Raw genomic sequence first — 21,621 nt, forward strand, 5'->3', positions numbered from 1 at the left:
CTGACACCACCCCCAACCAGGGCTGCCCCCTCCCTTCTCCTCCTGTGCGATTTACATCACAGAGGAGGAGTGCCCAGGAGCAGCCGCTGCCCCTCCTATGCCATTTAAAGCGGTGGCCCCCAACCTTTTTGGCACCAGGGACCATTTTCCCACAGACTGGTGGGGGAAGCGGCGTTGGAGCTTTTGCTAGCCCAGGCTGCCCCCACGCCACATCCCTGCTCCACATGGGAGTCTTTAAATAGGGGGAGATTGGGGCTGTTTCTGCCTCCTCCTTTCATTTAAAGACCCCCACAGATCAGCTGATTGGTGGAGGTCTATAAAGGAGGGGTAGGATAAGGTCACAGCAGCACTGCTCCTTTTGCCGGCCTGGGACCCAGGCAGACAAAAAAAGGCGGTGTGACCTTGCTCTGAGGCTGCCTCCCCTTGCTCCGCAGCCCAGTTGTTAGCAAGCCATGGACCAGTACTGTCCAAGGCCCGGTGGTTGGGGAACCCTGATTTAAAGGGCCCACATATCATGGGCTCTAAATCACATGGCAGGATTGGCAGGAGAGTTCACCAGCCACCTGCATGATTTAAAGGGCCCCCTCACTCCATGGTGCCCCACAGGCCCCCCCCCAGGCGCTCCGACTCTGTGATAATTTGCAAGGGGCCCCCAAGATTTTGACTGCCTACGGGCCTCCACAGGGTTTAATCCGGCACTGCTCCCCACCCCACCCCACAGTCCCTAGCTATGGTTCTGGGATCAATATTCATGCAAATGAGACACTTTGAGATCTCCATGTTGTATTTTAACATGACCTTTTAAATGTAACCGTTACTACTTCAAAGTTCCAGCCAAGCGCTAAAAAGAAGCTGAAAAGGTGCCTGAGCCGGAATTGAATCTGAAGACCATCAAGATTTCCAGGATATAAGCTTCTGAAAATCAAAGCAATCAGAAGAAGGGAAGTTTGACTCTCAACAGCTGGAAACCTTGTTGGTCCTCAAGTGCTACCAGGCCCAAATCTTGCTCTTCCACTGCAGACCGATGCAGCTACCCACTTGAAAAGCTATACATATTTATAACCAGTTACAGACAAGAATGTGAACGTGTAGCTTTACCTTTGCAGGAAAAGGAAACTTAGAAGGCTCAGCTGTGCTAGGAGTATGGATAGCTGTCAAAGGAGGTGGCCATGAATGGGTCATTTCCTTGGGAGAACAAAAAATAAATAAATCAGATTTTAAACACTAATTCATCATCCCGTCCTACCCACAAATTTCATGGCCTTGGGAAACCACAAGCACTGAAATACGGCAAAGACACACTACAGTCAGATTCTGTCTTCTGGTCCTTTAGGTCCTCCCCTCTGTAAGTGAAGGGATGGACAAAGGAACTTAGGGCTCTATTGCTGATATTTCCAGAGCAGGAGTAGCCAAACTGTGGCTCGGGGCCACATGTAGTTCTTTCACACATATTGTGTGTGGCTCTTGAAGCCCCCACTGCCTCCTCAGCCAGCTTGGAGAAAACATTTGTCTCTTTAAATCACTTCTCCAAGCCAAGCCAGCAAGCAGCTTGCAGAATGCATTTAAAGTTAAAATTGCTTTCTTTCTACCTCCCCCTCCCCATCTATTTGCTTTCTTGTTACCTTTCTTTCAATCCCCCCTCTCTTTCCTTCCTTCCTTCCTTCCTTCCTTCCTTCCTTCCTTCCTTCCTTCCTTCCTTCCTTCCTTCCTTCCTTCCTCTTGTGGATCGGGAGTCACATGTAGCCCTTTCACACATATTGACGTTCATACCTTGCAGCTCTCAAACATCTGGCATTATTCAATGCGGTTCTTATGTCAAGCAAGTTTGGTCACTCCTGTTCTAGACTTTGGCTTTGTCTCAGAAGGCATTTGGTAGGGTTGCCATGCCCTTTTGCCACTGGCAGGGGACGGGGATAAGGTTCTAGATCCAGATTGGGAAACTCCTGGAGATTCAGGTGTGGAGCCTGGGGAGGACAGGGACCTCTGTGGGGTACAATGCCTTACAGTCCACCCTCCAAAGCATCCATTTTCTCGAGGGGAACTGATCTCTGTAGTCTGGAGCTGAGCTGTCATTCCAGCTGTCTGAGCAGATCTGCCTGTGTTTTAGCCTATTGGTTGACTGCTATATTGTTTCTATTACTTGTTGCTGCTTCGTTTAGCCATCTTAAATATAAATAAATCTTTTAAATAAACAGATTCAAGGAAGCACGGATTCCGTGCCCTGTCTGATGCTGTCTACCTACAGAGGATTTGTATTCTGGCTCCCCTGAGACCTGCATGAGACTAATAAAAACAATACAAGGAAACCATAACGATCAACAAAAAAGAAGAATCAGACAGACAGACAGGTGATCTTTATTGGCATATCAAAAGAAGAATCAATAATAAAAACAAACCTGGGGCAGAAAAAGAGCATTAAACTATGTTCAACAGCTTAAAATGATAAGTCATGTCATAAAACAGTCCTTAAGTCAGAGACAGACCAAAAAAGGTGTAAAAGATGGAATTTCTGTTAAAATCTTGAGTAAAAATATATGTTTTGGCCTGGTACCTAAAGGACAGTAAAAGAGGCACCAGATAAGTCCCAAACTGATGTAGAAGACTAGGATCTTCGGAGACCTGGATTCAAACCCCCACTTCTATCATGGAAGTTTACGGGGCCCATCATGTGCTTTTAGCCTGACCTACCTCACAAGGCTGTTGTGAGAAAATGGAGAAAGGGAGAATGATATTCCAAGCCGCTCTGAGCCCACCCCCCCAAAAAAATCAAACACAATGTTTTATAATCTGGTAACAAGCATCATACTAAAATACTCAGATTGCATCACCTGCAGTGTTTTATTGGAATGCATTACTGTCTCTCTCTCCCTGCTTGGGCCAGAGAAACAATCTTTGGATTTGCACCTGAGAGCTGACAACCGCATCTGGAAATGACCCTTTTCTTTTGAGCAGAAATTGGTGTGTCCACAGCCCAAGGTTCTTTCTCCAAGCAATGCACTCACCTTTAAAATTTCTTCAACGCAATGGACTTCATTGGAGAAGGACTGCTGGAAATATAGCAAGGAAAAACATAGTAAGTCTGATTATTCTAAGGACTAGTGGCAAATTCTAGAGCAGAAATATAAATAAGAGAACTGCTGAAACAGGTATCTTATGTGCCCTGTAGGATGTTCCCCCCACCAAAAAAACCCCCCAATCCCAAACTTTTCACATGAACAGTTGTGTGTTCTAAGGGGAAAAAATCTTCCCAGTTAAACCACGTCCCCATCTCCTATTCTCTATTCACTGGAAGTCTAGAGTGGTTAGATCAACACCCATCCATCAGCCAAAAATTAAGGATGCTGTTTAGCCAGATGATGTTGTCAATGTTACAACACTCTCCACACCACCACCACGTAGTGCTCCAGAATCTGGCAAGTGCCTCATTTTCAAGCCACGTAGCAAGTCCAGTCCTAGAGCTAAATCCTAAGAATTAAGACCTACGTCACGCCTTCTCTGTAGTTATCTTTTTTTGCCTTTTGGCAGGACGCACACACAAAGTAACCACTGCCCCTCCAAGGAAGACCGGCTGATGTGAGCACAGCTGAAGTCTCTCTAATGTTCTCTTCAAGATCTTACAGTCACACCCACTGCTTAGTTACAGAAACACTCAGAAATTCACCTTTGTCCACCACACCCACGCAAAAGGCCTGAATGCTCTCTTGCGGGCGAAAGTAATTCTCACTCCCCTGTCGAGGCAGAGAAGGCAAGTCTCAGCTGGGATTCAGCATGTTAATCCAACGCTTAGCAATCATTTTAACACCGAACGGTAAACTATTATGCAGTGGAGGATCAGGAAAAGGAATAGAAGTAGTATTCTCCCAATAAAGCTTAGAGAAGAAACAGCCAGTAACTAACGAGATCTAACTGGACCCTGAATGGATAGCTCCATTTGACATTACCCAAAGATTTGTTCTAGACCAGGGGTGGCCAAACGCACTTAACACAAGAGCCACATAGATTAAATATCGGACGTTTGAGGGTACTAAGACATGAACATCAGATGTTCGAGAGCTGCAAGACGTGAACATCAGACGTTTGAGACCCATAAGACGGAAGGAAGGAAGGAAGGAAGGAAGGAAGGAAGGAAGGAAGGAAGGAAGGAAGGAAGGAAGGAAGGAAGGAAGGAAGGAAGGAAGGAAGGAAGGAAGGGAGGGAGGGAGGGAGGGAGGGAAATAGATGGGGGAGGTGGAAAGAAAGCAACATTAACTTTAAATGCATTCTGCAAGTCACTGGCTAGTTTGGCTTGGAGAAATGATTTAAAGACTCAAATGTCTTCTCCAAGCTGGCTGACTGGGTAGTGGGGCTTTGAGAGCAATATAATATGGATGAAAGAGCCCTATGTGGCTTCTGAGCCACAGTTTGGCCACCCCTGGTCTAGACAAGCCTAATCTCAGAACTTGGAGGCAAACAGTGTCAGCCCTGGTTAATACTTAGATGGGAGACCACCAAGGAAGCCTCAGGTCCCTATGTGGAGGCAGGCAACGGCAATCCACTTCTGTTCATCTCTTGCCTTGAATACCCTACAGGAGGCACCAGAAGTTTGCTGCAACTCGATGGCACTTTCCATCAGCCACGTTTTAAACACTGTTAAGTATATTTTCCTACATTTGTCTCTTGCTACCCTCATTTTACCTATTTGAGATTTTAAGCTCCTTGAGGACAGAGTCTGGAGCTGAACATACATTCAAGGGCTTCACAGACACAGGCATTGACGGTACTGCATAAGTATTAAATAAACAATGAAATTAATTAAATGGCATTTTGCAAGGCAATGAAATGCTAATTAAAATGGGCCTCCTCCCAAAACCTGAGCTGCTAAGACCAGCATTCCATGCAAATCCTGAGCTCCTTTGCAACTTGGGGACAAAAAGAGCTGTTGCCCAAATTCTGTCAACTACCATCTTGCAATTGTAACTTGGCTCCCTCCTTGCCAAGGGAGACGCTGGGGTAAGGACTGGCAGACAGCGTGCCAGAAAAGGCTTAAGCTCTGTTGTTCAACCTTGAAGTACGGGCACCACAAAACATCAGTGTAGCTTTTAGCATACATTCAGAGATAAAGTCCAACTAAAGGCAAACAGTGAAATGTATGCTTTGAAACAAGGCCAAGCTACTCCATCCCAGGTCAGGTAGCATCGGCAGGGAGAAAGCGGCCGGGGGGGGGGGGAGGCTGCAATGCCATACCCTCGCTGCCCCTCTTTTCCATTTTCGACTGTCAGCATATATCTTTATATCAGATAAAATTACTCAAGCACTTTTTAGGGGAACTCAGCCTAAAAGCAGGCAGAGTGATGTTTATGATCATGGCATAGATCCAAAAGTAAACCAGGTGGTATACTTTCAAGTCACAGCTGACCTATGGCGACCCCATAGGGTCATATCAAGGCAAGAGATGTTCAGGGGTGGTTTGCCACTGCCTGCCTTTTCATTGCAACCCTAGACTTCCTTGGTGGTCTCAGAGCCAAATATTAACCGGGGCCCACCCTGATTAGCTTCTAAGATCTGAGAGCTCAGGCCCGCCTGGGCTACTCAAAAGTATACCTACTGGATTACAATTATTATTAAGCTTCCCAAATGAATTATCTCCCCCATAACAGAACAAGCTGTCCACTTGCAGATTTGGGCTGGTAAACTTTTGCAAAGGCTGTTTAACATTCAAAAGACAGCCTTGCTTTAAAAGTAGGGTGGAGAAAGGCATTGTCTGGCAATAGACAAGGAAAGTCCGAAATTTATTTGCATTCATATAATACTCCCTTCTAAGAGCTCAAAGATGCAGCAATTTGCCTAAGACTACACAGCCAGCTCTCGGCAGAGAGTCAAACCAGGGAATTTTCAGCTTAAACTGCACTGTGCCATTTACAACACCTATAAACCAATATATCCTCCTATATAATACTTTACATTTTATCATGGGGAGGGAGGGCATTTGTTTTCAGGTAAGGGATGCTCTATGAAAACCATCTTCCCCCCATGTGATTTAAGCATCCGTCCAAAATGCAGTTAAAGCCAGCCCCTCCTTCCCTTTTCAAGACCCCATTTCTTCCCTTTTTATTGAACTTGCACAATGAATTATTAAGTAAGAGCACATAACATTTACATAATATTTAAGTAGTAGGGAAAACGGCAAGTCTTGCCAGATGACCTCAAGAACAGTGTAGGAGCATGCAAGCTTTTGCATTTCACAGAACCAAAAAGCTCTCACTCTGCTTGCTTTCCGAAAACAATGCAAAAAAGGAACTATCCAAGAGGGCTTTTTCTGCACAGGTAAAAAGGTTGCACTGCACAAAATGGTTCACAAACTTGATTAGGGACTGTAGTCTATACTGCTGCATATAGTTTATTGTAAGTAAGATCGTATTATGCAGTGCTTTTAAAAAAAAAAGAAAGAAAAAGCCCAGTAGGAACTCATAAGCATATTAGGCCACACCCCAACATCAACATTTTTCACACAGGGCTTTTTTTGGGTAGAAAAACCTCAGCAAGAGTTCATTTGCATATCAGGCCACACACCCTCCCACCAAGCCAGCAAGAACTGCATTCCTGTGTGTTCCTGCTAAAAAAAAGCCCTGCTATTTTGTAATTCCTGTAAAACTGCTGAACGTTTCATGTTAATACTTGATGCTGTGCTTCAATTCTTTCTGATGGTTTCAGACTTCTAAAATCCTAATGCACTGGTTATTGAATGTACCCCAATTATCTCACTGTACTGACTAAACTCTGTAATTCTCCTTGAGGCCCTGTGAGAAAGGTGTACTATAAATATCATAAATAAATTAAAAATTAAAAATCAGGAAAACCAGAAAGGCAATAAAAGTATATCATATACATATAATATATAAATACAAATATATAAGGTAATATAAGTATATAAGCAACGTAACCCATCTCCACTGAAAGTGACTGGAGGGGGGGAGACTATGCACAACTGAAAACTTGAGAGAGAGATGTACAGAGGAAACACACGATCCCACAACCTGTTATCCATATCTACAGTTAACAAAATAAGAATGTCTTACATCTGCCCCAGCCCATACAGCCAACAGTATCTGATTTTTATAGTTTATTTCAACCTCCAATCAACTCTTGAACACAAACCAAGGGCTGAAATCATGCCATTGCCCCAGTCACAGAGCATTTTTAGTAGCAGGAACTCCTTTGCATATTAGGCCACACACACACACACACACACCCGATGTAGCCAATCCTCCTGGAGCTTACAGCAGGCCCTGTACTAAGAGCCCTGTAAGCTCTTGGAGGATTGGCTACATCAAGGGTGTGTGGCCTAATATGTAAAGGAGTTCCTGCTACAAAAAAGCCCTGGAGATTAACTGGTGATGTAAATACACCTAATGTCACTATGGTGTCTCTTAACTGGTGAGATAAATAGTATGGCTTGTGGTAAGAAACGACAGGTTCTATTCTACTATCAAGAGAATATTGGCTAGTGCCTGTGACAGCCAAGGGTACCATGGCTAAAGGGTTCAAATCTCCATTCTGCCATGGAAACTTCCTGGGCCAGTGAGCCTAACCTACCTTGCAAGAATAAAATGGAGGAGGGGGAAACAATGTAAGCTGCTTAAAGTGGATTATACAGGAAGTAAATAAACTGTTTTCAATAACTAGGTTTACAAAGTATATGAGAGAACTTCCACACATGCCTGTGAGTAGGGGACAGTGTTCCCGGTAAGCTGAGCTAGCATGAGCTAGCTCACAGTTTTTTAGCCTCCGATTCACACATTTTTGTCTGAGTTCAGGAAAAATGGCTACAGAGCAAACTAATTTTGCAGTAGCTAAATCACTCACTCACAACTTTAATGCCAATAGCTCACAAAGTAGAATTTTTGCTCACAAGACTCCACAGCTTAGACGGATCATTGGAGGGGGGGAACTGGTTCACACATGCAACAGAATGAATAATGATGGGGTGGAATGAAATGCATCACTTCAAACTACAGGTGTAGGATCACATTTTTTAAAAAAGAATTTATAATTTTATTGAGCAAGAAAAAATAGACATAAACAAGTAAACGAATAAACATTACAAAATTACAAGCATACCAGCAAAACAGGGGAAGGGGGGAAAATACAGCACAATATAACAAAAACAAAACAAGAGAAAACACAAAAGTACAACCGTACTACAAATCCCACTCACACTAAGGGATGGAGAGGATCGGTTAAGTTTCTATTACTCTGTGTCAAAACCTTTACTTTTCACCCAGCTATAAACGGGATCCCATTCCTCCTGACATTTTTGCACGTTACCATCTCGTAATCTTGTGGATAATAAATCTGATTTAGCAGCCTCTAACAATTTGGCAACAAATTCCTCTCTACTGGGTATCTTGTTACTCTTCCAATACTTGGCATATAATATTCTGGCTACTGTAACTATATACAACAATAATTTCAACTTTATTTTAGGGATGGTCTGTCTACAGATATTTAAAAGATATAATTCAGGTACATGGCAAATTGTTATCTTCAAAATTTTTTGTGACCATATATTAACTTGGGCTCAAAATTTTTTGGCATGCTCACACTGCCACCAAACATGGAACAAGGATCCTTTGGCTTCTCGACATTTCCAACACTTGTTCGAATATTTAGGATATATTCTGGCCAGTCTGTCCGGGGTAAGATACCATCTGTATACCATTTTATAGAGGTTCTCTTTGAAGTCTGCGGGTCTTATTAATTTCAAGTTCTGTTTCCACAGTTTTTCCCACTCAGCCAAGTCTATATTGAATCCAAAGTGTTTTAACCAGCGTATCCAAGATTCTTCTACGATTTCGTCTTGCATCTTAACTTGAAGCAGCCAGTCATAAACCTTGGAAATAATCTTCTGCTTAGTCCCCATGAGTAGGTAGGATCACATTTTTACCTATGCTAAAACTTCCTACATACAGAAAGCCAGCATTCAAACTGGGGAGGGAGGTGTCTTATAGTCACTCCCTTCTCACTACAAACCCACAATTTACCCCTCCCATGCTAATCCTGGTCCACCCCCCACCACCACCACCCACCACAACCAGCATTTGAAGGACCCTAAGCATAGGGTGACCATAATGTCTGAAGGCCAGCCAGGGACACTGGGGCGGGGGAGGTAGGGGTGTGTGCGCGTGCGCGCCGCCGGAAACAGGAAGTGACGTCACTTCCGGTGACGGCATGCCACCACCGGAAACAGGAAGTGGCATCACTTCCTGTGACATCATTTCCCCCACGTCACCTGCCGGAAACGGGAAGTGACATCACTTCCTGTGACATCATTTCCCCCAAATGACATCATTTCCCCCAAATGCCACTGCCGGAAACAGGAAGTGACTTCACAGCACTTCCTGTGACGTCCCCAAAAATCCCCCAAATATCACCGCCGGAAACAATTTTGTTCTCAAATCCTGTATATACTTCATCAGTATATGGGATAAGGCACTTTCTCACGCCGAAGCAGCCTGTCACTAATAACACCGGTCGAGATGCAGGACAGGAACCCGGAAGTGACCGACAGGCTGCTTCAGCGTGCTGCTGCGCCGGCCCCCTGGGCCCCACAATGATGGGACCGATGCCACAGGGACGGGCTCGAAACACTCTATAACCCCTCAAAAGAACAGCAGTCTAGCTCGCTTCCCCCGAGCCCTGCCGCCATAAGCCTCAAGGAGGCTCATTTTGCGGCATCTCCCGGCGGGAGGGTGGCACCCGCACGGGACACATATCAAATGAAAGAGGGGGCGCAGGGCTATCAGAAACAGCCGGTGGAGGGAGTCGGGAGACCACTCCACTGGGGGATCCACACCCCGAAAGTGATGAAGGTGGCGCAGATAGAGCCTCCAGCGACCTGCGCGGGCCTTTCCGACGCCCTCACAGGCGGAGGAGCACCGGGGGTGGTGGTAGAGGCCGGGGAAGCCTCGGAAAGGCCCGCGGTGGTCGCTGGAGGCCCTCCAGCGACCAGCGCGGACCTTTCCGACGCCCTCTCGGGAGGAGGAGCACCGGGGGGGGGTGGTAGAGGCCGGGGAAGCCTCGGAAAGGCCCGCGGTGGTCGCTGGAGGCCCTCCAGCGACCAGCGCGGGCCTTTCCGACGCCCTCCCGGGCGGAGGAGCACCGGGGGGGGTGGTAGAGGCCGGGGAAGCCTCGGAAAGGCCCGCGGTGGTCGCTGGAGGCCCTCCAGCGACCAGCGCGGGCCTTTCCGACGCCCTCCCGGGCGGAGGAGCACCGGGGGGGGTGGTAGAGGCCGGGGAAGCCTCGGAAAGGCCCGCGGTGGTCGCTGGAGGCCCTCCAGCGACCAGCGCGGGCCTTTCCGACGCCCTCCCGGGCGGAGGAGCACCGGGGGGTGGTGGTAGAGGCCGGGGAAGCCTCGGAAAGGCCCGTGGTGGTCGCTGGAGGCCCTCCAGCGACCAGCGCGGGCCTTTCCGACGCCCTCCCGGGCCTCCGCCGCCACCGCCGGGCCCCGTGCGCGGGCGGGGAAGGCGGCGAGTAAGGGAGGGAGCGTCCGTGCGCGTGCGCAGGGCGATCTGCGCACGCGCAGGGTCGCTCCCTCCCTCACTCGCCGCCTTCCCCGCGCGCGGCCCCCAGCTCTCTGGCTAGCTAAACCGGGACCTCTAATTGTCCCAGTATACCCAGCCCGGGAGCCGGGAATTGGGGGCCAGAACCGGGAAAGTCCCGGGAGACCGGGACGGTCTGGCCACCCTACCTAAGCAGGAAAGGAAAGATAGAAAACATCCATTCCACTGAGAGAAATTCAGTAACCTGGGGCATTTTTGTTAACAGGAAAAAAAATCCCCAAACCCCACAGGGACTCAACGGCATATTAGGCAACATCCCCTGACATCACTATTACATATACTAGCACAACCCATTCCTAAACTCATGAATATATTTCAGAGGGTGACATAGATATCACCCCCTCAGGCTTTTAGGAATACAGCAGACAAACTGTCGCCTGCCTACTAATCTCAACATGGCACCCACCATCTTGAAAAGTAGTTGTGCAACCTAATAACTTTATTTCCAAATACCTGTAATCTTAAAATCCCACGTGAGGATTTCTAAGCAAAGGTGCTCAGGGAAAGGGTGACTGTTACAAAGCAGTTTTCTTGTCTGAGGTGCTTCACAATTTTAAAAATATTTGTCAACCCTGCGCAGAAAGCTACTGCTGCTTTTATTTTACAGACTGCGAATGGAAGTGCTGAGATAGCAGCCCCCCAGAAGGTACATGGCTAAGCTAACACTGGCCAGAGCCAAAGTCCATGACTATGATCCAGTGGACCACACACGCAACTAAATACTTTCCAGTCTGATGAGAATATTGGAACGGTGCTGCATTACCCATAATTGCTACATGTGGGCTGCAGCATCACACCAAGGCTGTGTGATTTTCATCAATTACACTCTACAGCAGGGAAACCCACAGAATCAAGGCGGCCCACCCCATCCTCATATCCCATTCTTTTTATTTTCCTCCCTTCCTAGCTGTGCTTTACTACACACACACACACACACACACCCTTTCCCCCTCCTCACAATCTTCATGCCTGCCTACTTCTCCCCCTGCACAGAACATCTTTCAGTTTCTGAGGGGAGTAAATGACCACCAAATTCTCACCAGATTACCTCATAAAAACTTGGCAGCCATTTTGGATTAACTAAATAATAATGAAGTGCCGTCAACTTGCAAGCAACTGACATGGTTGCCCACTTCATGAGGTTTTCAAGGCAAGAGATGAGCAGAGGTGGTTTGTCATTACCTGCCTCCGCAAAGCGACCCTGACCTTCCTTGGTGGTCTCCCATCTAAGTACTCGCCAGGACTGACTCTGCTTAGTTTCCAGCCTCTAATAAATTTGGGTTAGTCATGGCTATTCAGACAAACAACTGCTGAGCTCCCTGCACAACCTATTTGATGTTTATTCACACCCACCGCAAACGTATGAAATTTAAGAACATTTGCCTGATTCATATCTGGTCCCATTGTGTGGATTTTTTTATCCACACACTGATGGCTAGGTTTGGAATTATGTACAAGACGGAAGAAAGTGAGGAGATGGGGAGGGGTGTGCGATTCTGACTGGGAAGAGAGAAGGCGACATGCAGTGGGGTAAAAGTAGCATCTAAGCATCCTTATATAAGCAACAGGGAATAGCACAATACAATGTTGTAGTTCAGGGGTAGCCAAACTGTGGCTCATTCACACATATTGTGCAGCTCCCAGAAGTCAAGGAGGAACTTAATGCAGGCTTATTCTCAAGTAAGAATGCTTAGCATCGTTACCTCAGTTAGACTCTAAGTGCTGACACATAGTAGGCAACTATTTCCACCGTGTGTGAAGTGGGGAAGGAAAGAGAAATAGGCAGGCTTGCAAGCTCTTCACCACCATCACCGAGGTCTCCCAGAGATCTAGAATGGGGAAAAAGAGCTCAAGAGCTGAGGGAGCCACTGGAAGGAGGGACAGAGTTAAAGAGGGAAGCACAGAGCTCCCTCATAGTTTCACAGCTCTTGTGTCAAGGCAAAGAGATGAATAAGGATGTAAACGGTGGTCAGTGATTTATATAGTACATGTGTGTTTCCTTCTCCCACTGGTGCTAAAAAAGAATTCCCTATCCTTTCCCTGTACTGGTCTTATAGGGACTGTTATTCCCAGTTTCTGTTTTTTAAAAAGTCTCCTTCTAGCATGTTCATGTTGTAAAGTGCACACGTATGTATTTTATCTTTCTGCACAAAGTTTTAATAAAGATGTGTGTGTGATATTTGTTCACGTTTTGCAGCTCTCAAACATCTGGTATTTATTCCATGTGGCTCTTACGTTAAGCAAGTTTGGCCACCTTTGCTGTAATCAATGCTGTTGGATAAAGGTTTTACTCCCTGCTCAGTAAACTGGGTGATATCTGAGTCGGTCACTTTCTAAAATTACCCTACTTCACAGGGCTGTTGCGAAGATGAAAGTAGTGAGTGGGAAAGTAGTATGCATGCCACCCTAACTTTCTTACAGGAAGTATGAGAAGTGTGAGACGGAGAAAGCAGCTCCTCCAGGGAGAACTGAACGAGTGAAGCACATGGGGTTGTCTTGGGGACAAGCTATGATCTGCCCCATTAAACGGGGTGGAGTGATGAGCTGTTTTATGAAGTATTGAAGACATCCCTAGCAAAAGGGATATGGAGAAGTTTATGAGAAGGGGGGGGGGGATCCCTTGGCACTAAACCAAGTTTAGTAGCCACTAAAGGGGATAGATAATAGATGAGCTTTAATGTATATGCTGCCCTGATCTAGAAAGCCCAGGCTAGCCTGATCTCATCTTGGAAGCTAAGCAGGCTAGAATACCTGGCTAGAAATTGGACGGGAGGCCTCCAAGGAATACCAGGGTTGTGACATGGAGGCCAGCAACAGCAAACCAACAGCAGAGCCAGTTTGGTGTAGTGGTTAAGTGTGCAGACTCTTATCTGGGAGAACCAGGTTTGATTCCCCACTCCTCCACTTGCACCTGCTAGCATGGCCTTGGGTCAGCCATAGCTCTGGTAGAGGTTGTCCTTGAAAGGGCAGCTGCTGTGAGAGCCCTCTCAGCCCCACCTACCTCACAGGGTGTCTGTTGTGGGGGGAGAAGATATAGGACATTGTAAGCCGCTCTGAGTCTCTGATTCAGAGAGAAGGGCGGGATATAAATCTGCTGTCTTCTTCTTCTTCTCTGCAATCCCTTGCCTTGAAAACCCTACAGGGGTTGCCATAAATCAGATGTGACTTGACAGCACTTTTCACCACAATGCATATACTGGCAGAGATCTGTAAGTTAGTTTTAATTTTTCCTGCTTGTGTTTCTTTCCATTTGCCTGGAATGCCTAATGGTCTCTGGATTGTTGTTTCCTCAGACCCAGGAGAAGAGGCAGATTAGAAACCTGAAATTTGTCCCTACAGCTACAGCTGCCTTTCCACAGTCTCCTGATGCATCTTTTATGACTGGAAAAAGTACAGGTGATCTAAGCAGCTATGCTTGCTTCATTCAGGTCAGTCTTGAAGTCAGTGGCTGCCAAGACATCTGTACTTGGGGTTTTTCTTAATTAAATTCCATTTTCAACAGGATTAAGATTTGTTTTTTATTTTAAAAATGGCAATACAGATTGACTTGTCATGTGGGGTTGTGCTTTTCTTTTCTTGGCAGGGCCTGCCTGATTACTGTGAAAGGGGAAAATGACACTCTGATTTGCCAGAAGTGTGTTCATTTCACTCCTATGTGCCAGGCTAACTTCAGCACATGCCTTGAAAAGCAGAGAATACTGAAACAGACAACAGAAGAGGCTTAATCCAAGAATATAAGGACTAGAACAGGGGTTGGCAAACTGTGGCTCTTTCACACATACTGTGTGGCTCTCAAAGCTTTTGTCTCTTTAAATCACTTCTCCAAGCCAAGCCAGCAGCTTGAAGAACACATTTAAACTTAAAGTTGTTTCTTTCCACCTCTCCCTCCCCATCTATTTTCCTTCCTTCCTTCCTTCCTTCCTTCCTTCCTTCCTTCCTTCCTTCCTTCCTTCCTTCCTTCCTTCCTTCCTTCCTTCCTTCCCTCCCTCCCTCCCTCCCTCCCTCATGTTTTGCAGTTCTCAAACCTTTGACATTTATTCTTTGTGGCTCATGCATTAAGCAAGTTTGGCCACCCCTGGACTAGAACTTTATTTGATCCAAAGTCCCTCTTCTGTGTATATATGCACACCACTTAATCATGAAAGTACTTGGTCAGCTACACGGGAATGAACACACATATGAAGCTGCCTCATATTGAATCAGACCCTTGGTCCATCAAAGTTGGTACTGGCTATTCAGACTGGCAGCAGATCTCCAGTGTCTCAGGCAGAGGTCTTTCACATCTTAATTTATCTTTTTAAACTGGAGATGCCCCAGATTGAACTGGTGATCTTCTGTATGCTAAGCAGAGGCTCCTCCACTAAGCCACACAACAATGCCTCTGAACATGTGCTGATTGAGTTCTGCCCATCACAATAAGCCCATACCAGTCCAGCACCTAGGAGACAAGCTCTCCAGATAAGACTCATGTCCTCCAACACAGAAATTAATTACTGCAAGAGATGTAGGCTGATCTCTTATTCCCTCCCTCCTTCCCAGTGATATACCAAAAGTTAGGAGCAGGTATAACACAGTAGGTAAAGACAATCAGCTATAAAATATCAAGTCCCCAATTCTTAAAAGCCCCGTGGCACAGAGTGTTAAAGCTGCAGTACTGCAGTCCTAAGCTCTGCTCACGACCTGAGTTCGATCCCCGGCAGAAGCTGGGTTTTCAGGTAGCCGACTCAGCCTTCCATCCTTCCGAGGTTGGTGAAATGAGTACCCAGCTTGCTGGGGGGAAAGTGTAGATGACTCGGGATGGCAATGGCAAACCACCCCATAAAAAGTCTGCCATGAAAACATTGTGAAAGCGACATTACCCCAGAGTTGGAAACAACTGGTGCTTGCACAGGGGACCTTTCCTTTCCCCTCCCCAATTCTTAGGTAAGTCCTTCTTCTGAAACTGCAAGGCCTCATCTGCAGCACAGGAATAATAATAATAATGACCTACTTTTCAAGGCTGACATGAGGATTACAACAAGATTATTAGCTTCAAATGTCGGACATGCTGCACAATGGCTAAGTCTTGGCCAGAACACTGGAGCTGAACTTGCAGATGGACTTAAACAACCTCAGGCTAATACTCACTGTTGAACTTCCATGACGCTCATCTGTGCCGTTTCAATGTGGGGCAGGATGTGGTCATATGATCAGCAGTTAGTTAATTGGTAGGTTTCCAGATTGTGAATCTGGCCTTCTAGGAAAAGTGCAAAAAGTTGCCACAAGAGACCAGCATTCCATCTGTCTGATGAATGTATTCTGAACAGATTATCAGATCTGGAGACCAATTGGGGGGGGGGGGGGCGGGGGGAGAAGCCAACTGCTTTTTACGGAGTTTTGTTCCGATAATTTGGGACCTATGCTCTTCCTGGCCCACAGGCCACGAAAATAATTGTCTTGTCAATCTGCACTTAGGAAAGCATCTTCCTTGGCTTTCCGGAATCAAAGAGGTTCACTTTGTAAAACCCAGGCAATGCAGTGCTCTAAGGCAGGGGTCCCCAACCCCCGGGCTGTGGACCAGTACCAGGTCATAGCCTGTTAGCAACCGGGTCATGAGTTGTATAGTTATTTCATTATATATTACAATGTAGTAATAATAACAACAAGACGACATTGGATTTAGATCCTGCCCTCCACTCTGAATCTCAGAGTCTCAGAGAAGCTCACAATCTACTTTACTTTCCTCCCCCAAGACAGACACCCTGTGAGGTGAGTGGGGCTGAGAGAGCTCTCCCAGAAGCTGCCCTTGCAAGGACAGCTCTGCGAGAGCTATGGCTGACCCAAGGCCATTCCAGCAGCTGCAAGTGGAGGAGTGGGGAATCAAACCCAGTTCTCCCAGATGCACACTTAACCACCACACCAAACTAATAGAAATAAAGTGCATAATTGTATCATCCCAAAACCATCCCCCCAATCCGGTCTGTGGAAAAACTGTCTTCCACAAAACCGGTCCCTAGTGCCAAAAGGGTTGGGACCGCTGCTCTAAGAGAAGGAAAGGAAAGGTCCCCTGTGCAAGCATCAGTCGTTTCCGACTCTGGGGTGACGTTGCTTTTCACAACGTTTTCATGGCAGACTTTTTACGGGGTGGTTTGCCACTGCCTTCCCCAGTTATCTACTTTCCCCCCAGCAAGCTGGGTACTCATTTTACCGACCTCGGAAGGATGGAAGGCTGAGTCAACCTCGAGCCAGCTACCTGAAAACCCAGCTTCTGCCGGGGATCGAACTCAGGTCGTGAGCAGAGCTTAGGACTGCAGTACTGCAGCTTTAACACTCTGCGCCACGGGGCTCTTAAGTGCATTGTAATAAGCTTCCTCTTAGGAAGGGCTGCAATGTGCAATTAACCCATCGTGTCGACATCATGAACACAGCAGAATGTGTGAAAGCGTGTATTTTAACTGTTGGCACCACTCTTGTGGGCTGCTTTTCAGTTAGAAGTTAAACATGCTCAGGGATGTAGAGATGCCGCAATTCTGCAAGAGTCTGAAATGTTCCACTGGTCACAGTTTCCTGAGAGTTTCATTTGTTGCTGTTGCTGCTGCTTTTGAAGAGTAAGTTTCTGATTATAAAGAGGCTATGAAGGCAACGCTGCTAAAATCTCACAATCCTGAGAAATGGCTGAATAAGTGAGGATGGCTTCAGTTTCATAATATTAACAATTCAGGCTATGTAAAATACTATTATGTACATTTACTCAATCATCATTATGTATGCAGGTCACAAAACTCTCGGTTCAGAATTGAAATCACTACATGCATAAAATGGTTCGTCTTTAATAAAAGGTATATTCAGGCTTCTAAGCCCTCAGTGGTGTGTGTGGGGGGGTGAGGAATCCCTTGCCCCAGCTCCTGTTTCCCACTGCTGCTCAGAGCAGCAACAGGAGAAATAAAAAGACCATTGGACTGTCTGTGCGACATCCCTTCCAAGGAAACCCAGAAGTGATATCAGTCCTTCCCAGGAATCCCCCCCAAACACTATGGTTTTATCACAGAGTTTCTGGCAATTCCTAGAGATGACTAACACCACTTCTGGGGTTTTACCAAAGTGACATCACACTATTGCTGACAGTACCCCGCTCCAGGTCTCCAACTGGTTGCCAGGCCATGACTACTGGGCATAAATTCCTGAGTAACTACATGAGCTGCTGCACATGTGCTTTTGTACAGAATGCTTTGCTTGTGGGGGTTTTATGCTGAGTGCCAGGGTACTAAATCCATTTGCAGTACATACACACACACACACACACACACCCTTAACAGTTGTTAAGACTGTGCAAACAAGAATAGTTATCCAATATGTGAAGTTGTATATCTTAGCAAGATTATTAAGTAGAGCTGGAACCTTCCTTTCATATGCTTTACCACATCAGCAATGCAGGCGCACGTGCACATACGCACACACACAGGTTTCTAATTCGGTTATGTAAAGAACAAACCAAACCAAAAATCCTCCTGGTTTTCTGTGGCAAGTATCAATTTGCCCCCAGGCATCAAAGCAGGGAAGCTTTACAAGAAGAAAAAAAAAAAGGCTGCTACTCTTCCTCCTGAAGCCAGAGAAGAATTTTCAAATGCTTTACTAGCATGTTAATACTTGTTTTTAATGTAGGTTTTTGTGTTTTTTAGGTTGTACAGCAGCTGCTACTTTGTGCTTATGATATATGACATGCCTTCCTTGATTTGGCTTTTGTTGATTTTTTACTTCATGTTTCAATTTGGTTTTAAGCCCCCTTGGACTGCAGGTGAGGGCTAGGAACTTAAAGAAAACTAGAAATTCTTTCACAGAGCCACTGAGTCAATATACAGAAGTACAGCAGGGACTACGTCTATTTGTCCAACACAGCTCATAAAATGCAGGCTTGTTTGGGGAATTTTAAAAATGTAGGCCACCCATAAATGGAATGCTCTCAGTAACAAAAACACATGGAGTGTCATTTTGCTGTCAGAACCGCTTAGAAAATAAAGCTGTGAACAGCAGAAATTGCAAGAGCCTTGATGCAAAATACAAACTAAGCCATAAACATGCACATGCGCATGCATGCACCCACACGAACACTATGTTTACACTTTGATAGGGAATGTCACCTAAACTGCAGTGGAAGTTCTAGAGTCTATTGTATTGAGGGCATCAAGCGAAGGCCCTTTGAGAGGCCCAATCTAGTGAACCTAGATTCTAATGGATTTTATCTTTTATAGCAACTCAACATTTACAAACAGCTTGATATTGTGTGAAGAAGCTCAGTATATCATGGATCCAGAACTAAAGTTAGACCTGACAACCTGTTCTAATGTTCTTCAGGCACCGCGTTAATAGCTCCTGAAAGGATAAACAAACTAAGACAATTTTGGTCTAACTCCAGCTTGGATTCACAAGAGATTTCTGCATACTTCAGAGGAGTGGGACTTACGCTCTTCCCACTCACCCCTCACTTAATATAAAAAGAACAGGAGTCTTCCAAGTTTTTTGAGTCTGTGGGCACCTTTGGAATTCTGACAAAATGGCGGCTGAAGTGGAGCCAGTCACAAAATGGCTGCTGCAGTTTACCTACAATCACACGGTGAAGATTCTTATGCAGTGGTGGCAGCTCCCGCCAAAGCAACATTTTTAGAAACCTGAACAGCCAATCAAATCTCCAATAGCAAACCAGAAGCCTTTCTGGACAAAAGCCCCACCCACTTTCTAAAGAAACTTGGTAGACACCATGAAAAGGTGTTGGCAGGTGCCATGGTGCCCATGGGCACCATGCTGGGAACTCTGCAAAATGCTCTCAAAAATGCTGCTTAAGGAAAAGGGGATTCTCTCCACCAAAAACAGCACTGGGGGGAGGGGGGAGTTGATGAAAATCATGCTCCTTCCTCTCTGTTTGAATCTTCCGTGGGATGCAAGCCTCTATGTCTATTTCTGGTTCACCGTGTTCAAAAGGTACCAGGTCTACAAATGCTGTTGCAATATGTATGGTGGGGTGGCTGATTTTATGCAGGGGTCATTTTCTAGAAAAAAGAAGTGCTGGAGCTCATTAGCACATCTAATTTGCATATGCCACATACCTCTGACATCACCAGAAGAGTGTACTAAATATGAGTTCAGCATCTACCTTAAAATGCTTTTTGAATTATAATTGTCATCAGGGTTTTTTGTGTGGAAAAGCCCAGCAGGAACTCATTTGCATGTTAAGCCACACCCCCTAATGCCAAGCCAACAAGAACTGTGTTCCTGCTCAAAAATAGCCCTGATTGCCATAATAAAACCTTACTCCCATCGTACTTTTTAAAATTATTTTCTTCTATGTGGCCACAGTGGCATGATGAAGATTTCCATCCGTTTGCTTTCTATGTTTTGGTTCCCCCCCCCCATTTTTTGTGGGGGGAAAAATACTTGGAAGTCTGTCAAATCTTAAGAGTTCAGCAAAATACTCACAGGGGATTTGAACAATGCAGCCCAAAAGCAAGTTTTTTTTTTGTGGGGGGCGATAAGAAAGCACCATAAAATTTAGAGGTTCTGGAGCTCCGCTCCTGTGAGCACCTGCCCAAAATGAGGCCTGATTTTATGTGTTGTAAGAGGATCAACAGCAGCTCTGCATTTGTGTGGAATTCAGATCTCTACTCTACTATGAAACTTGCCTCAGTAGCCTGGGGCAAGTCACTATGGCTCAATTAATCCAGCACACCAAAGCTTTGTTACAGTTTGCCATGATTTTCCAAGTCAACAAAACGATCCTGTGCAATCGCCCAGCAAGCCAGAATGAGACAGAATGGTTTGAAGCAGGTTTGCAATCAGGGGTGCAGAGCAGAAAATGAACGTTGGCAGGCAGTTTCAAACCGGAATTACACTGATTGTCTGGAAATTTAAACAAGCTATGAGGGGACTCTATTCAGGGGGTTCCATTCACAGAACAGACCCCTTCAAGGCACCTCTTCCTGCTGCAGCCCAACCTGTCTCCAGCAGATAAGGGGACCCAGGGGACTGCAGCTCAAGGTGGGGAACCATGGAAATTGTATACGCCTCCCTTGCATGCGCAAAGTGCGTGCTTGGCTCCCACAGTGCGGGAGTTGCAAACCATGGCTTGGTATGAACTGAACCCCTACTCTCTCTTCACTGAATGGGGCTGTGACGTTTGTTTTATTCCCCCTCCCATACCTCCTACATGAGACGTCTGCTTAGCAATGAGCCACTGACTGCATCTGAAGATGCCAGAATAATATTTTGTGTAGTCTGGAAGACGCGACTAGGCTCCCTGTTTATTTTTGCTGCAACTGACTTAACCCAACTATCCTTCCAGAAGAAAAGCAGAATCTGAAATAGCACTCTGTCACTGAGTTAGGGATGGAAAAAACGCCGCTTCTCCCAAATTCACATTTGGATCCTGATTCTTCAAGGATTATATCAAATTTCAGCTGCATCCTTGAGTGTCCTTGGGAATCCATCCTAAACCAACAATACTGGGATTCAGAAAGCGCTAAATTATTTCTCCTGACATGGATAATCCAGGCTAGTCCAATCTTATCAGATCCCAGAAACTAAGCAGGGTCAGCCCTGGCTAGTATTTGGATGGGAGACCACCAAAAAAAGTCCAGGGCTGCTGCACAGAGGCAGACAATAACAAACCACCTCCAAACATTTCTTGCCTTGAAAACCCTATGGGGTCATCATAAATTGATGGTGACTTGACAGCACTTTACAGACACACAAATTATTTCTATCCTCTTTTGGGGGGGAAATGCAGAACCTCCTATGCTCCACCATCCCTTTTGAGGAAAGAAGAGAACACACAAGTTCTGAAGCATTATTGCTTTGCAGGTATGCAGCCTGCTGCCCTCTTGAGTCAGTACAACTTTATCTTATCTGGAGTTCCCTGCAAAGTCTTCAGGTTTGGAATGGAGGAACATCAGATCTCATTCAGTGCTGGGAAAAGGAAAGGTCCCCTGCGCAAGCATCAGTCGTTTCCGACCCTGGGGTAATGTTCCTTTCACAACGTTTTCACGGCAGACTT

The 21,621-nt window shown here is 45.9% G+C and overlaps 1 protein-coding gene across 3 annotated transcripts in view; it reads right to left on the bottom strand.

Annotated features, from left to right (window-relative positions):
* Positions 1-21,621, bottom strand: part of AFF1 (ALF transcription elongation factor 1) — a 209,882-nt gene that overhangs the window by 57,641 nt on the left and 130,620 nt on the right. For all 3 annotated transcript variants that reach the window (XM_060247085.1, XM_060247087.1, XM_060247086.1), the window contains 2 exons: positions 3,003-3,047; positions 1,099-1,185 (listed from right to left, as the gene is read on the bottom strand). In XM_060247085.1, coding sequence (XP_060103068.1) covers positions 1,099-1,185; positions 3,003-3,047 — 132 coding nt within the window. The remainder of the gene's footprint in view (positions 1-1,098; positions 1,186-3,002; positions 3,048-21,621) is intronic.

The sequence above is a fragment of the Heteronotia binoei genome, chromosome 9 (genome assembly GCF_032191835.1).
Source record: "Heteronotia binoei isolate CCM8104 ecotype False Entrance Well chromosome 9, APGP_CSIRO_Hbin_v1, whole genome shotgun sequence".
In the NCBI taxonomy this organism is placed as follows: domain Eukaryota; kingdom Metazoa; phylum Chordata; class Lepidosauria; order Squamata; family Gekkonidae; genus Heteronotia; species Heteronotia binoei.